This window comes from Ursus maritimus, unplaced genomic scaffold, assembly GCF_017311325.1.
Source record: "Ursus maritimus isolate PB19 unplaced genomic scaffold, ASM1731132v1 scaffold_3, whole genome shotgun sequence".
Lineage (NCBI taxonomy): Eukaryota > Metazoa > Chordata > Mammalia > Carnivora > Ursidae > Ursus > Ursus maritimus.
In genome coordinates this window covers 61,384,726-61,403,510 of record NW_024425563.1, presented here as the reverse complement: position 1 = coordinate 61,403,510, position 18,785 = coordinate 61,384,726, and the positions used below count along the sequence as shown (strand labels likewise).

Genomic DNA, 18,785 nt, shown 5'->3' with positions numbered 1-18,785 from the left:
TATTAATGAGCCCTTCTTACATTTTATCTCACAGGTTTCAACTTTTTAATCTCAGCTTTACGTCTTTTACATTTATGTTTTTGCCAACTTCTAGCCTACTACAATCACCCCAAATCTTATTCATTTTATTCTTTTTCATTTTCACTTTTTATTTTAATGGAATTTTAAGTACTGTATTTATTACCTCATTACGTTTTCTCTAAATCTTTTTTTGCAATTTAAAAACTCTACTCCTAATCTCTCCTACTATTATAAGTTTCTTGTTCTCATATATTTCAGACTTTTTTCCTTTAGACAGCAAAAATGCGAGAACCTACAGCAATGTATGTGCGGTAAGGTCTTCTTTCACTTTGCTCACTTTCTGTGTATTCCCAGAGCATCTCTGAGTGTTTTCAGAAAATGGAATGGACTGCTTTTTTCACATTATGCATCACTCAAATCTTACATAGAGAGCTACTTGTTTTAAAATTCATTGAATCTGACATGTAGAATCACTGAATGTGGAGGAAAAACATGTCAGCATTACAACCCAAGCAAGGAGGGGCTGTAGGCAAAGGGGTGAAGGAGGGTTTTAAGCTTCTGGCATCACCTTGAAGAGAGATCATACAACCTGAAAAGAACATTTGAGAGGAAATTTAGGAGCAGATCCAAAACTGGATTATCTGGTCTCACAGGTATTTAGCTTGGTTCTTGTGTTCTCGTGTCCATATAATTTGTCTCTGTTCTTCTTTTTTTTTTTTTTAATTAAAGATTTTTATTTGTGATAGAGAGAGCACAAGCAGGGGGAACAGCTTGTGCAGAGGGAGAAGGAGGTTCCCCGCTGAGCAAGGAGCCCAATGTAGGGCTCAATCCCAGGACCCTGGGATCATGACCTGAGCCGAAGGCAGAGGCTTAATCAACTGAGCCACCCAGGCATCCCTCTGTCTCTCTTCTTGATGGATTCATCATAGGACCTTCTTGGCTGCAGATTTTCTCAGCTCCTTTCTCTGGTCAGAGGAGTGTTTCCCTATGGGTTCAGCTACATTTCAGTTGGGAAACCATACTGACTCGTTCAGACTGACATGAAATCAGCTGGCATCAAGTAGATCTGAGAACACAAGTATAAGAAAGGAAAGACGCTGGTCTTTCCTCAAGGCTATGGGTTTTGGTTTTACCGGATAAAGCTCTTTGAACTGAGGAAATGGTGGAGGCCCAAAGAACTTTAACTTTTCACCCAAATGGAAATTGGGATGTAATTCTGGAGGAAGGTAGAGAACTGGGCCTGAACGCACTCACTCAGTTCTCAAGATCTAAGCTATAAAGGTGGGAATATTTCTCCCTCCCAGAACTATTATTGAATTGCACACTTCTTGCTGAAGGGAAATTTATTCTAAATCACAGGCCTTATTTTATATTTTAGATCATATTGATTGAGACCTTAACATATGCCTGGTATGGTTCTTTTTTTTTTTTTTTTTTTTTAAGATTTTATTTATTTATGTGACAGAGAGACAGCCAGCGAGAGAGGGAACACAAGCAGGGGGAGTGGGAGAGGAAGAAGCAGGCTCATAGCGGAGGAGCCTGATGTGGGGCTCGATCCCGTAACGCCGGGATCACGCCCTGAGCCAAAGGCAGACGCTTAACGACTGCGCTACCCAGGCGCCCCAAACCTGGTATGGTTCTAAGTGCAGTACATGGATTCTTTCATTTAAAATTTAAACAAGTTCTATTATTCCCATTTTATAGAGAAGGGAACAAGTTCACGAAGAGATTAAATAATCTGTTCAGTATCAGATGGCTCAGGCATTCTGTCTTCACAATTTCTACTCTAAACTGTTTGGTAATCAATTCTCTCAGCTTTTATATTTTGAAGATGTTAGTTTGTCATACCTATGGTTAACAAATATATTCACCAGCTATAGAAATCTGACAATTGTTTTCCACTGAAGACATTGTTTCATTGTTTTATGGCCTAATCATTGTCTCCAAAGAGATTTCAATGCCCATTTGTTATCTTTATTCACAATATACATCATGTGATTTTTCCTTTCGCTGCTTTAAAAATACTCCATCTTAATACAACAATTTGAGCATAATGTATTTTTGCTGTTATTGTCTTTGTATTTATTCTGTTTGGGGTTTGCTGAGTTTCCTAAATCTGTAACTTGTTAGTTTATTTTTCAACAAATATGAGGGATTTTTGGCCATTATTTCTTCACACAGGTTTTCTGTTCGATTAGACTCTCTCTTCTAATATCATTAATACCTTAATATTATCTCACCAGTCACTGAGTCTGTTCACCTTTTCCACCCTTAGTTTCCTACCTCTTTTGTTCTTCAGATCCAATAACTTCTACTGATCTGACTTCAAGTTCATTTAGCCTTTCTTTTGCAACCCCCAATTGTTAAGCCAAGTCAATAAGTTTTTTATTATAGATTTTTTTATATACTTGAAGTTCTATATTTTTATAATGTCTATTTCCTCAAACGTCCATCTGTTCATGTCCCAAGACAGTCTTATCCTTTAATATACATATAATAGTTTAAGTTCTTGCTTGCTAATTCTAAAATCTGGGTCATCTTAAGGTATTTTCTACTGGCTGCTTTATTCTTGATAATGGGTCACTTTTTTCTACTTCTTTGCACATGAAGTAACTTTTAAATCACTGGACTTCATGAATGGCATGTTGTAGAGTCTGGATTACGTTATCTTTCTTTTTAATTTTTTTTTCTATTTTACATCTTCCTTAATAAGTTTTGTTCTGTCACACAGTTAAATTGCTAAAAAATCCTCTTGGTCCTTACAGGTTTGGTTTCATTTGGATTAAAGCTTGTTTGGTTCAGATTTGAACTTTGTTGTAACAGTGTGGTCCTTATTCTGAAGCCATGGTCTTTCAGAACCCGAGGTACTTAGCAAAAATTCTGCACACTTGTGGGGCTGGAACTCTGACAACTCCCAGAATGGCACTACCTATACTATCACCTTTCAGCCCCTGCCTTGTAGCACAGGTCTTCTGCTAGACTTTACAGAGTTTAATTCCACACACATGTAGCCCAGCCAAGGACCTATGATGTATCCCCACATAGACTCCCAGACTCTGCCCCATTCCCTCCAATGCAGAACGCCCTTCTCTCTACCCTGTCCTGAAATTTCCAGTCACTTCAGCAGTCCAGAAATCAGACGTTGGACTCCTTGGTTCAACAAGACTTGATACAAAGCCTGCTTCATTTTTCCTTCTCTGTGTCAGGAAAGAGCCTCCAGTAGAAGACCAGGGTGATTGAGTACCTCACAACTGTGATCACAGTCTACTGCTGCTTGCTGTTTCATGTCTAAAAATAGTTGCTTTGCATATTTTGTCCAATTTTATAGTTATTCTTATTGAGAGAGTTCCAGTTACTTGATTATGGCTGGAAGCAGAAGCCTAACAATATGTTTCGTTTTCTAAAGATTTAAAGTACTTACTTAGGCTTATTATTTACAGGTTTTGTGATGTATTTCTAAATACATGTCTTAGAACTTTCATCTCTCTGGCTATTAGAAGAAGAAATTTTGCAGCGTAACAGTAATTGGTAATCATATGTATCAACTCTTGGGGGTCATTACTAAATCCATTTATTCATTTATTCAGTGAACACTTGTTATATATTGCCTATTTTGTGAGTGATATTTTTTCCCCTAAGTAGCTTTAAGGGATTTATATTAACACAGCTATTCAAAATATCATGCAGCTTGAACTATTCAGATATATGCACTCTGATGTTGTTTTAAAACTTTTATTTATTTTGCCATTACAAGAGTGTGTGGGGGGGGTGATAAGCATACCTGAGTGTTATGATTCAAGATGTCAAATAGAAAGATGAATATATGAGCTTTCTCCTCGGAGGAGAAGTTTGGGCTAGATACATAAATTTGGGAAGGTAAATACCCTGGAGATCCAAATAATATCACTCCCCAGTCACTGTCTCTCACATCACCCTATTTTAATCCTTTGCATAGTACTTATTGCTACCTGATAATTTCTTGTTTACTTATTTTATTTCTTTGCTTACAGTCCCTTTCCATAAAATATAAACTCTGTGACAGAAGGAATCTTGTCTGTGTTATTCACATCTCAATTTTTAGCATTTAAACAGTGTTTACACATAGAAGGCATTCAGTAAATATTGGTCTAATAAATGAATGATTTTCTGCCATATAAAGTTGAAACACAGGCATTTTCATACATGTGTAGTTTTATTATCATTAAATAGGAATAACCTTAATAGACCATTGGCTCAGAGACCTAACTGCTATTTAAAAGAAGGCACTCATTCCAAAGCCAGTATCACGGGGGTGCCTCTGTGGCTCAGATCTAAGTGTCTGCCTTCGGCTCAGGTCATGATCTGAGGGTCCTGGGATCGAACCCCACATCAGGTTCCCTGTTCAGTGGGGAGCCTGCTTCTCCCTCTCCCTCTACTGCTCCCCCTGCTTCCCCTGCTTGTGCTCTCTCGCTCTGTCAAATAAAATAAAATATTTAAAAATAAATAAATAAAGCCGGTATCACTTAGAGAGGAGTTCACTTTTTGTGAAACATTAAACTGGCTTACAATTAATAACCCTAACTCAATGGCACAATGGTTAAAATCACAAGTTCAGGAGCCAGACATTTTGATCCACAATCCTGATTATGATATTTACTAGCTAAATGTCTTGGTAAAATTGTTTAATTTCTCTGTACCTCAACATTATATAAATATAGTACTTACTTCATAGACTTGCAGTAAGGGTCTAATAAGCAAATAAATATAAAAGAGAATAATGTCTCACATAATTTTCATATATTATCATTATTACTTCAAGTTAACTCATTTAACTCCATAGATTTATTATTGGGAGTCATTTTATCTTGAAGAAGATGTTGGAAAGGTAAATTGCTTCTTCTAAGAGATGGCATTATTGTTGAAGGTAGATCTCCCTTGTACGTGTTTCAGAGTTTTGCCATGGCTTATAAGCTATGGAATAGATTTATGACATTTGATTTTCCTTTATCTGTGCCTAAAATTTTTCTTTGCCCTGTATCTAGTTAAGTGTGGACTCATCTGTTCAAAGTAAGATAATATTTTATTCAAGTTTATGTCTTTGTCAAGCATTTCGATTTTCCTTTAAGGATGCTAATCGTATCCTCACCTAGATGATGACTGGAAAATGTGTCTCTGCATTTAGCTGCACCTAAATAGAAACCAAAATAGCAGTACTCCAGATCCTTGTGTCAGGGGATATAAGGGAACTCTCTGACTCTCAATATCTATCAAAGCCCGAAGGAGAGTTGCCTGAGGGAACAGCTGTACATCCATTCATTTAGATATTCTCAACTCTATCCCTGGGTTATCTCATTTCCAGAGACCTATAAATCTGTACTATATCACATCAACCCCCACTGATTTGCCTTTCCTAAGTTACGCTTCCATATTTAAGCTAATGGCCTACATTGAGGAAAACTGCTTTAAGAAAAAGCTTCTGTATAAAATTCGTTGTGGCGTTTCTCGTAAAAATGTTAATGAGGCTGAAATTAAATATAGTTACAGTGTCCTCTTTATGAAGGCCTACTGGTGAATTTTCTTTCTGACTCTAACACAGAAATTGTTGTGCTTTTCCTTTGCGAATGCTTTCTATTGTCCAATGGACACTGTGAATTTCACAATTACTGTAGAATTCCTCTTTGCATGGCTATTATAAGCTTAGAGCCAAAACTTGTGGTCCTACTTTAAGAGAATCACAGGATCTTATGGCATGTATTTTGTACATTTTCTTTATTATATTCATTACTGGCATTCACCTACCAGCATTTTTCTTTTGCCCCATATTATTCATCCATTTATCCCTAAAATCACTTTATCTCCTTTTATTGTTAAGTACTTACATAAAACAATATGGGGCATAGGTAACTATTAAAATAATAACATCACTGAATGCAGGAGATTTCTTTTCTAACTATGCATAGAATAAAAGCTTCTTGATGAATTCAAGTCACTCCCAAACCATCAATATGAGCTATTTTCCCAAAAGGGTATCTACTATGGGGAAATCTACATATTTTTATAGAAGACAATCATTACTCTCTCTAAAGCATACTACATACAGCACAAATGCATATTGTTCATGTGAAAACACTGACTGTAATTCATAGCCAGCAGCTGCAGGCTTAATTCTGACAGTGGAAAGTCTGGGACAAAGAGTAGATCACACCAGGTGACGATACAAAACCATAAAGGCACGTATTCAGCTGAACCATATGAAATTGCCACTAGACTACAGGTCTTGACCTACAAAGATAGTAATTTCATACAATTCAGTATAATACTGGTTCAAATAACCATTGACAAGAATCTGCATTGACCTTATAGAACCATCTCAGGAATAAACTTTGAGATGAATCCTAAAAAGGCTTAAATTGTTTCATTTTCATTCAATTTTCTGTTATTAGAGGTAGGTCTCTATGGCATTTTATTTATTTTTGTAATAGAGATAACATCAGATAATATAATCCACTTACTTCTGTGGTTTTGATAAAGTTGTGGACAGTAATTATACACAGCCATTTACTCTGAAGCAAACTCAAAGGGCAGGGAACTAATATGGAGTAAAAGACAAAAACAAAAAATTAAAACCAACAACCAACCGACCAATCAACCAACCAACCAAACAAACAAACAAAAAAAGGCTTTGAGTCCATCCTCCATCACTTACTATTTTTGTTTGTCTAGGAAAATTATTCTCTAATTATCCATTTAGTCATGTATTAATGGAAAGATATTATCTATCACAAAATGTTAGTTCCTTTTCTTACCTCTTTGCTATGGATATATATTTGGAAGACAGTGAGAAATGGATCAACAGCTTTCTTAGTGAAAAACAGGATTTTATTTCAAAGTACTTCTAGAAATTTCTCAGGACGTAGGTACTTAATTGATCCAAGCCTTTCTAATCATCTTAATTGATCCAAGCCTTTCTAATCAGCCCTAGCTAAGAACATGTAAAACAATGACTTTTCTAAAAATTATTCTTTCTTCATCTCCATATTATTGTTAATATTATTTGGTCAAGAAGAGTTAAGTTCTCCAAGGCATAACGCTGCCTGACCAATGTGGTTTTAGATGCCTAGGAATCCTGTGTAATGTAAGGGGCAGACAGACTAGGGTGGCCTTCTCAGGTTGAGCAATGGTGAAAGTGTTCTTTTTAGAGCAAACAATCCCAGGGTTCCTGCAAGCATTTCCTTCAGAATCCTTGAGCAATGGAGTGCTGCTTAAACTTGTAAAGGATTCAGCGTCACAAAGTAAGGGAAGCTATAAATATTCTGCCTCTCATAACTCTAACAGTAAAATTATATTTCTTTTTAGTTTGGACTAATACAAATAAAGACTACTCTTTACAAGAAAGGAGCAATTTCATAGATAATGTAAGCACACCTCAGGATCTTGGGACATATCGTAAAGAGACTCCATGAATGATACATCCTTGGTTATGTTTCTCAACTAGCAAGGCTGCAATACCATTAGGCCTTAACTACATGTAAAAGGTTTAGAGTAAAACTATTTAAAATATCTCTCCCTTTTTCTCAAATTAACCAGAAAAGTAAAGACATAAACAAAAGCGATGAATATTCATTTTGGCAAATAATAAGTGCAAGGCTTTATGCTAGGATGTGTTTTATATATGTTCTCATTAGGCCTCTGTGGAGGACAGGAAAACAAAGGAGGAAAAGAATGAAGTTGGTGAGACATAGAGATGATTCTGAAATGAAACTCTATGAATCAGATGCCCAGGAAGTCAAGATCCTCTGACTGAAGGGTTTTCTCGGTCTTACAATATTTCTAAATAACACAATCAGCAAATGTACCCAGACCTCTGGTAAGAATGATGGATATTAATGCTAAAATTTAGGAGGGGAAAAACACAATGCCCTCCTCAGAAGCTTGAAATATTGGGGGGTTGGCATAAAGATTCATGAGAGAAAAGTAAAATAATAGAATAATACGTAATCAAGTGGTAAATTTTGTAATATAGTTTGAGAAGGCTTTCGGCTTTGGGTGAAGAGAGATCACTGAGGCCTTACAGTGTGAAAAAGATTATTTGAAATAGGAAGAGATATTTGGGGACAATGGCTGAAGGGCTTTTACTGCAGGAAGTAGAGGAGCATCAAGAAAAAAATGACAGAGATGGCAGAGATGCCTACTGGTCTCTGCTACAACAGACAGGTAATCCTTAGAGATTAGAGAAAGTCCTTAGAGAGAGTCCGTGTGTATAGGCAGATAGAGGCCAGACGGTGACACTGAGAACATGTAGCTTTGATGAATATCAAAAATGTGAAATCGTAAAGTACCTCAAATGCATATAAGAATATGGATGATTACTTTGAATTCTTGAATTACATTCAATACACAATTTTTTTCATAAATGACTTCGCCCAATAAGAGGTTATTTTTAGTGGACTCCAGTTTACTAATATAACAATACGGATCGTGTATTTCGAGTGTATTTTTGTGGACAATAAATGGTGAAACCTTTCCAAGATGAATCTGTTGTCATGGCTTCCTTTTCCCACTGCTATTCTCCCTGGTTTATTTCCCTTTTTATTGCCCATTGCTTTTAGAAGGAATAAATATTAATGAGTTCCACAATGTAGTTTGTACTCCTCTGTTAACACTGGTGAGAGTAGCTACTCCCTATTGAGCAATCATCAGCAAGGCAGGCAACAGTCAGCCACAAACCATTTCTTTTACATTCTTAGAGAGCAGGAATGTGCCTCTGAAAAAAAAAAATGCTATTCATTCACCAGTGCGCACCCCTGAGTGCTCGTTTCAAAATTCCTTCTGGTGCTATCATTCATCTACAACGGACTCAGAGAAATAAGTGCTTAAGGGTTACAAAAAGCTCATGTACTAGAGTCACTTCACAGTGTCAGGTTATGTGACATTTTATCCACCATCTTCCTTTCATTAATGGAAGGTCCTTCATGAACAGCCATGGCTTCGTTCCATCTGGGGTTACAGGTATGAAGTGAGATGAAACAGTATCCGAGAGTGTTAGGTGTTCTTCCTCTCCACGATTTCCTAGCTTAACTACCAGCAAGGTTTAGTTCGTGGTTTTCTAAGGATTTGCCGCTCAGGAAGCTAAAACTAGGCTTGATGAGTGAAAATAAGACCAGTGTTAGAATTAAACGTTCTACTTCACTTCGGAAGACATACAGTGACTTTTCCTAGGTACCCCGTCCTCCCCAGTCTGACCTCCAGAACTGTGGAAATCCCGTTTTCTGGACATGCATGCCTTTGGTTCTGTGTCTCATCTTAAGGCAGTGATTCTCTTTGGATCTAATAGAGGCCAAAAATCTATGTTAGAATTTGGGACAGATTCATGGAGAAGCCCAGGAAGCCTAGAGGTTAAAGGACCCTTCTCATGCACAGTTCCCTCTGGCAGAGATCTTAGTGATTTTGTATTTGGAATTTTGCTTTTTAATTTTTTTTTTCTTTTATAATAATAAGGGTCCCTTAAATTATATAAGCTTTGAGGCTTAGAAAATCTGGAGCTTCCTTACCCCTTCCTAACCCCTGCCCCAGTCTCTCCTTTAGTTTCAGAAAGGCTTTTAAAAGGGTTCTCCTGAGCTTTATGGTAAAATCAACTCCTGATTATAATCACAATGGTGCTTATAAAAAAGACAGAGATTCCTAAACCCATTCCAGACTTACAGAATCACAATCTCAGTGGATAACATCTGGGAATTTTTGCATTTTCTTAAAGCATCCAGGTGATACTTAAACTACATTCTGAGGATATATACTTTCCAGAAAAATAATTCACCCAGTGAACAGGATGAAGGTTCTTTATTAAGGATGGACCATGGTTGTAATGTTCCTTCAGGGCTTAATTGAAGAATCTCAAACTGGTCTGTCTGTAGAAGTCTCTCCATGTCAGCCTTGTGAAGGGTCAGTTTTGAAATCCCAGTAAATAAAATTATAGTTACAAGGTTATGATTAGGCTATAAGCTCCCTGAGGAGAGGGATGAAGGCTGCTTTTTTTTAAACATTCTATCTTCAACATTTAAATCGTTGATGCAACTTAATAATTGCTCAGTAGGTATTTACTGAGTGAATGAAGGAATACCAAGTGAGATATCCAAATCTGCAGCACTTGATCAATCAGATTGTGACTGATATTGAGAAGATTAACACTTTGGAGAAGGGACACAGAATGAGTTTAACATTAAGTCACTGATTTCAACTGTGTTTTCCACATTAAGCATTTAACCTTTGCAGCAACCAAATAACTAACATAATGTCTTAATAAATTCAATCAATATTGTCACTGTTATCATCATTGTTATTTCTATTGTTTCTTGTAGACTGAGCATTTGGGACTTAAGTTTAGGTATTTTAAGGATTTCATTAGACTTCATGCTGCTGGAGAAATTCCATTGTTTCTAGCCTATTAACATCTCTTTGTGTCATAAAAATTATTTTCCAATGTTTTATCCTTGTTAGCATAATATTACTTAACATATTTTATCAGCATACCATCTATGACTTTGTTCAAGACACCAACATAGGTCATAAATTTTATCCTTTCTAGGTAATAAATCCTTTGACATGACTACCTTTGCCTAGGCAATAATGCCCATGTCATGCATCTTTCCCATCGGCAAATTGGGAAAAATGAATGACAGAAAGGGAGAAAGGTTAAACATGAACTTTCAGAAGTTTCTCTCCTTCAGTTTTGAAAGTTTGCCATCACACTCACGCTTCATTGAACAGTAACACTTTAGCAACATAATTTTTATTGAGCTTTATGTTTCTGGAGATTATCCTTCACTCTAAAAATACTAGAGAACATTCTGGACATTTTTGATTATCCAAGAAAATTTTCTGGATAATAAAATTATCCATTTAATTGATAAAACCATCCAATCTCCTGAATAGTTTTGACATCGCACACATATATGATTTAAGTCAATCTTAACACTATTTCCTGGAGAAAATAAAAATTTCAGCTGCACTTTATATGTACAGATTGCAGTATTGCCTGGGAAATACCTCACATGTAGTTTGTGTGTTTACCTATTTGCCAGCAATGGTGAATGTGTGGACTGATTAATCTACACTCTTAGTTTGATCACTGTGAACACTTCATAATACAGTTGGTTGGTGTCATAGATGCAGTAATAACCAAAACAAAATAATTGTCTGTAATAACCTTTGACTCTGACATACAGAAGTCAGATTTCTAGATTTTTTCTCTTCTTTGTTGGATCTTAATAAGATCATCTCTGTAAGAAAACAATGAGTTTTCTCTGATTTAGCATCTTATTTTTATTGAATTGATTGAACTCTATTAAGCCCCTTTTATTTCCTTTGTTGCATGGAAGAAGATATACATCTTATAATATATGATTATATAACTATAATATTAATAATTATATCTTTACTTTATAATTATTCTCACATTTTTAAAATGCATAATGACTTACTAAAAATATAAGGGTGCTCAATATCTCTACCCCAAAATATACTCCTTATCATTTCCTTCTGTCATAGATTACTGCTGTTCATCAACTAACTGTACAGTGTTTTAGTCATGTATTAATATTGCTTCATCATATCTAGACTTATTTAGATCACCCAGATGTCTATCAAATTCTTTGCACATCTTGAATTCTTCTGATTCTGGTTTCAATTTCCTTCATCTTAAACATTATCATTTAGGAGCTCTTTCAGTGAGGGCTTAATAGAGGTAAAACCCTTTCACTTTTGTCTTAATTTTGTCCATAGTTTTTAACGGTAGGTAGCTGGATAAATAATTCTAAGTTGACATTTATTTTTCTCTCAGTACTTTCAACATACCGTTTTTGTTATTTTGCTTTTTTGCAGCTTTTGAGAATTTCACTATAAATTTTTTAATTTCTCTTTAATTTCTGTCCTTTTCTTTATTCCTTTTACTTTGTCCTCATATGGTTGATGAACTGAAATCTCCCTATACCATATCTAAGCGTGCATATATTATCATACTGCTTGGAAATTCCTTCTCGATTTTGTACATTCTTGTCTTTCATCAAATCTAGAAAACTCATCTTTTCTATACATTCTCTTACTCTGAACCTTCTTGTTTAATTCTGCATGACTTATTTCACTTGTATTCTTAACTCCTATTTTCAGTGTTGCATTTTGAATAATTTCCTTACATTTTCTTGAGCTTATTAACAACTGTTGAGCTCAGTCTGTCTAATCTACCCATTTATTTATTTCCAGTAAAAGCACTTTTTCAGTTCTAGAACTTTTTTTTTCTTTCTTTTTTTTTTAATCTGGTCCTTTTTGATTGAGACTCATTATATTTAATGTTTTAATTCTTCCCTTTACATCTTTAGTAAGTTCTAGCATTTATCTTTTATGGTCTCTAACTGCTATTTCCAATATTTCCAACATTGTGAGTATAATCTTAATGTTTGTTAGCTATTTTAAATCCTGTTTAAAATGGATTATTTTTCCTCATGTAGTTTGCAGTTTTGATAGTACAGTTTATCTGGGGAAATGCTGTGGCTCACTTTAAGGTATTCCCATCTTCAGAGTTTTTGCTTTTCCTTATGTCAGGCAATCCGGTAGTACCACTGATGCCATTTCTTGCATTAATTTCTCAGCTTTGTGGTCTTTGGACTCATGCAAGTACCATCAATTTGAAACTTAACTAACAAGTACTGAGTACAGGCCCATAGCTGAATTCCTAGGAGACGTTTGTTCAGACTGATGTTGAGGCTGACCTGCTTCCTTGTTCTTATTCTCTATAGGTAAATTGAGTTTCTCTACTCATTTGTTGGTGCGATAACCCTTTATGATTGATGAAATAAAGCAGTATTTCTGCTTGTATTCTTTTTTTGGCTAAAAGTTTCACATCATACGCCTTATTGGCGTCATTCCCCCTAAATCCCCGTAATGTGTAACCCTCCCCGCGTATGTACCATTACTGACTGAGGGCGACCACGGAAAGCTCAACCTTCTTGGTTTGTTTTGGGAAATCATTTAGTTAATCAAGACCTCAGTTCTGCACTTAAAAGCATTTAAAATAATACTGTATCCTGCCTGTCTAGATGTTTTGTAAGGGATGATTTTCAGCTATTCTAATCCGCCATATTACTGGAAATGGAACAGAAGAATCATTTAATAGGTATTTTTAGGCAAATAAAGTTAAATAATGCACATAAGGACACCAGGCCAAGCAGAAATGAAAATGAGGTTTCCTGATTATCTGTCTAGGGTTCTTTTGAAAGTAGCTTCAAGATGAAAATTCAAAAGAGGTTTTTAAGCTATTATGTAAATAGAAAAGAGAAATAAGATATATAAAACACGTTCTCTTAAATGAGTGGCCGAACTGAAGCATAGTGCCTGAATTTTGACTTTCCTCATTTGATCTAACAACTAGATCATGTTTCCTTTATTCAAAGTCAGAGGTGTGAATAATTGTTTATTCAGGTGTTTGTGAATATAGCCCCCTGCTGAAATAAATAATTTTTAAAATGCATTTGAAATGTTTAAGCATTTTACAAAGGGGAGAATAAACATGTCAAACAACAAACGTTTGTTAAATGTCGACTAAGTCAAAGGTATTATAAGGCCTTTTTCATGTCTGCATGGCTTCCAAACTATCTCATTTTATATATATATATATATTTTTTGATTGTTTTTTTGGTTGAATACTTCTTGATATCTCATTAGTAAGCTCTTGCTCTACTAAAAATTCTAAGTTACCTTGAGGGTAGACCACTGACCAGCTTAATCTAATTCCCAGCATGTTAAATTTTTATTAGCTCCTTTCCCAGCAGCTGACACCTCTTGGCATCTCACTTTCTGTTTTGTAATCTACTCATCACAAATTTCATAGGGTTAACAGTCTTTCTCTCCTACAAAATATCCTGAGAAGTAATTTCCAAGAAGTATCTGACTTTTTCAGGGATTTCCTATGTTTTAATTATTCTATAATTGTTATCACAGTGCTTTTTACATTCCACTGCATCCTTGCAGGCTGTCTCTAAAAGGTAGCCATGGTGTGATTTAGTTCCTTTCTCATTTACCTTATTAAGATTAGTAGAGCACAAACTGATATATTTAGAAATACAATAAATTATGAAAAGTGTTCATACTTTCATTAATTTATCTCAACAAAAGTGTTCATAACCAAATTTTATATATCTGTATATATAATTATGGTATCCTAGTGACATTTTTAAGTTGGTAAATTTAAAAATCTTTTTTGTTTTTCTATAATTTACATCTAGATAATGATGCTGTAGAAAGTCAAGAAACAGGAAAGCACTTCTATCTCAGGGGTCAGCTTTGATATATTTCTAGAAAAGTAGAAAGTAAAAGTAAACCACTATCTTTCCTAGATGGTGTAAGGATTATCTCAGGAAATGTACAGAGAATCTCTGAACATATTTCTGATTGAAATGGCATGTAAAATGTTCTTACCTACCTGTTATTTCAAAAGTGATGGATAGGAAAGGTGCAGCACTAGACTTCGACGTACTCTGATATTTACTTTCTGAAATAACAGGGAAACAGCACCATAAGCATAGCCTTTTTCCCCCCCCAAAATAGCTTTGACTAAAGTGGGCTAGTTTGTGGAAACCATAGATAAACAACTGTAATTGTAAATAATCTGCATTCCACTTAGAAATGGTGACTATTTTATCTCCCTGTTTCTTTGCAGAACATGGAAAATAAGAACTCTTTCTTCATCTGTCTACCCATTCACAGTTCAACCATCCTTCCATCCATCTTTCCACTGATTGTCCAAACTTTCTGCTGGTTTATCTTCTTATATGTCATCATACAGCCTCATTATCCAGGCTGTTTTTCTTAACAATCTCAAATCCCACAGACCTTATCCAGATTTCAGTGCAGATTTTTTGATATGTTTTCTACAGAAGAATGTTCTAGTTTCCTAAAATATGTATCACAGAAAGTTTCATGGTGCTTTATAACCAACACTCTTGGTTCCCCTCATTTAAAAACATGTTCAATCTGTATCAAAAGAATTTCTTGAATTACCATAGCTAAAATCTACTTTCATTTCACTTTGAGCTCTTTAAATAATCAATTCATGTTCATGCATCCAATGATCAGCAACATTTTCATCAGCTTTCTAGCTACTGCTAACCTCCCGATGGGCAAGGCCTCTTCCTGCCATATTCTGATAAGGGTAGATTTCATGCCAGCATAAGTTGAACATTCTTCACAGTCTGCTGGAATTCTGGTCAGCCAGCTGAACAGAAATTGTCCAGAGTTTTACTACTAATTCTTTTCAGTAGAAACTCCTCAAATCTTTCTTCTGAGGGAGTGGAAATTTTGTTCACCTGAACACTGTAGGGTAAAGGTTGTCAGGATTGGGAGGGATACCTATGGCCTGCAGCAGTCCATGAATAAAATGTGGACACTCTCCACTATCAAAGTAGATATATTATTCCTATTGCTAGCAGACACTATCACCAACTTAATAAATATTCTGATGATATAATTCAATTGGCATAGGTAGGATACTAAGTTGTAAATATAATACATAATACTTTGTGACTACTTTAATAATACATATTTTGATTTTCTGGAAATCAAATATTTTAGCTCCAGGGGGGAGAATTTTTATGGTGTGGTGTGAGTCTATTGAGAGTAGTGAATACACCAATGAATTAAGGGGTTTAACGTGGCCCTGTCCTTGTACTAACGTGGTCATTACCACTCTTCTGTGTAATGTGATGTGCCAAGACAATAAAGGAATTTTATGTGAATTTAGTATCAGTATTTCTGTATCAGGAAATTTTATTTTGAGTTAAAGTATTTTATTTTGGGTTAAGGTATTTTTAATAGCTTGGTTACATGTTAAAACAAGACATTTATTCATAGAACACATAGTGAGAATCTATAAAAGCAACAGTGTAGACTTTGTTCTTCATATTAACTACAATATGAATTGTTCTTGGGGTAGGTTGTTCATGGTTACACAATCAGGATTACTTGAAATCAATGCCTTCTTATGAGGACTGATTGAAGAAGTTATTTTGAGAACTTTTCCTCTCTTTATAAAGTAAGCTTTCATTCTTTAGCATTTATTGAAGGAAAACAGAATGTGAACAATCCTCACAGCCCACTGCCTAATTATTCTCCATTCACACATATTTATGTCTTTACATGTCACCCTTGGGATGCTAGCATATTGAATAAGTTTCCCATTGGGAAATGTTAAGTGCTTCTGGGGGGAAATTCATATAGCCTCAGTTCTGAGGGAAAAAAGAGCTTCAATTTTTAGGGAGAATTAACTGTTTTTAAAAAGACTATATGGAGCTTATTAGTATTCTTGGTATTTGAAATGAAAGGACACAAATTCCTATATACTTATATGATAAATGGTAATTTTTGGCAAATCGATTATTTCCACATCCATGGATCTTTGCTTGGCATTTGCTTTAGTCCAACAGACACACCTTAACAATGATATTCTTTTTGTTTTCCTTTCATGCTGTGACTTTTATTTTTGGTGCTCTGCCATGCTTTGACGGTGACAGGGAAACTCTATGGCAAAATGATTTAAAAAAATAACCAGTTGCAATTCAGAATTCTGAAAGATCTTTTGAAAGTAATAACCCACAGGACATAATTGACATTCAGAAACTAAAATCTGATCCACCTCTAGCAATGAAATTATACTACTCTGAAAGGACTGCTATAATAAATCCACCTAAGAGTGTTAAAAATGTAGCCATTTAAATGGCCAAGAAAATATTAATGTACTAACATTACATGTTTTATGCTACTTCCTTACAACCTCAAGATACATTAGTAGTAAAATGTATCCCTAGGCTAGATTCCTAAATGAGCTGACATGCTACTACAAACAATTAAATTTTGCAAGTTGCAAATGCAGAACTTCAGTGTTTAATTTCCATGAATTGCTGGTCACTGGCACCGCTCATTTTGGGGGGAGGCAGAGGAGTCCTCTCATCTTTTACTTTTTTTTGAAACACCCATTTCTCTTGGTTCTTTCCCTTCTTTTCCAGTCCTCCATCAGATTTCTTCTCTGAATATTCTCATTTTTTGGGTCTTTATTCTTATTCTTTTCCCTTTCCAACCCACATATTTGCTGAAATACTACCGTATCCTATTTACAACTTGCCAAATACAACATACTCATCTTTCTTGGCAAGATTTCTCTTTTGTTTTTGCTTTTCTTTAACAGCGTGCTTTAATATACGCTGTCCCCTCTCCCTGGCGTAAACTTCCTCTTGCATTCCTGACCCACTTGCTGTATGGAATGTGTGTGTCATCACTCAGCTATAGGCCACTTCCTCTATGTTTCTGTTTCTATGATACCCCTACAGTTATTCTAAAACTCAAATTATAATGCATTCCATATTGTATTATAACTATATATTCTGTGCCCTCATGATAACCATGAGCACTTTCCTGACACAAAATTTGTACTGATATTTCCATCCTCACTACCTTACACAATTTTTGGAACTCTGTTGGCAACTAATAATTATTAAATGATCTAATAATAAGAGCCCTGCTATCCCTCAAATCTAGGGAAGGTAAGAAGGTCTGCTTATTACATTGTTTAAAAATATTCCTATTTATGCGGACTTAAGAGTAACTAATTGAATACACACTTGATCCAATAATGATTAGAATTTTAGAGCAATATTAATATACTAATACATACTTTAATCATTGGCCATGTTGGACCCACTTATCCTTTGGTACACTTACCAAGTCTGGTCCTCAAATTGAGATTTAGACTTAAAAAAGTTCTAAGATATGTCTGTCAGGTCAGAGGGTTTAATCAAAGGGTTTTTAAAAAATGTCATGCCTTTGAGTTAATTTTTTTTTTACTGTTATTGTATTCTACACTTATTCCGTATTTATTTCATTTAAATTCACATTGACAATTTCAGTCAGTACCATCCTTTTTTCAATATTTTTATTTTTCAACCATATTATAAACAGCAAAAGGGGCTGCTCTTTCACAAGCAGGGTTTACATCTAAGGAAACCCTGGACTTTAGAATATATATGAGCATCCTATGTGTATATTTATAAGATGCTTTATTCTATTTTTATAATTAATTACTCCTGCTAAATTTTGACTCAGAGCCTGCGGTCAGACTTGTCAGTAAATCAGAACTGACCAGAGACAGAATTGGATTAAATTTTTTTTACAACCAAAATTTAAATTACTGTTCACCGTAGTGAATATCAACCATGATGTGAACAGAATTATGGCTATTCATGTTCCAAATATCTCTATCACCTATAATCTATCTCCCTGCAAGGTGATTCCATGCTCAGTCTCCATGCATAAGTCCTTAAGAAGAAGACAGTTTACCTTCTTTGTCCTTGTGGGTGTTTAAGTGTGACAGGAGGTTTTCATTGGCCTGCACGCAGTATACCTCGCGTGTCTGGACCCCTCCCCCACAGAGGGCTGTCTGGTTGCCCCGCCTCTTGTCCTGCTGACTGAGCAAAGGGTCCACACGGCACTCGGTCCACTCCGTAGTTCTCCAGCCATACCTAAAGAAAGAAAATGCTGGTAGTGGCAACCATTTTTATTGAGTAAAACTTTGCTCTGCTTTTCCGATATTTTTTTTTTCTCAAGATTAATCTAAAAAACACTTTCCTCTCGAATCAACCATAGGCTACTACATCTGTGGTGTGGATTCAGTTTCAATTTCTTCCCCTTCGTCCTTAGCAGTGCTCCATTTAAAGAGGAGTTAAATTTAGGATGATCCTGTTTTAATT

General features: G+C 35.4%; 1 protein-coding gene across 1 annotated transcript in view; it reads right to left on the bottom strand.

The window, feature by feature from the left end:
- Nucleotides 1–18,785, bottom strand: part of THSD7A (thrombospondin type 1 domain containing 7A) — a 435,785-nt gene that overhangs the window by 191,361 nt on the left and 225,639 nt on the right. The window contains exon 4 of the mRNA XM_008686526.2: nt 18,376–18,557. Within this exon, the coding sequence (XP_008684748.2) occupies nt 18,376–18,557 (182 nt within the window). The remainder of the gene's footprint in view (nt 1–18,375; nt 18,558–18,785) is intronic.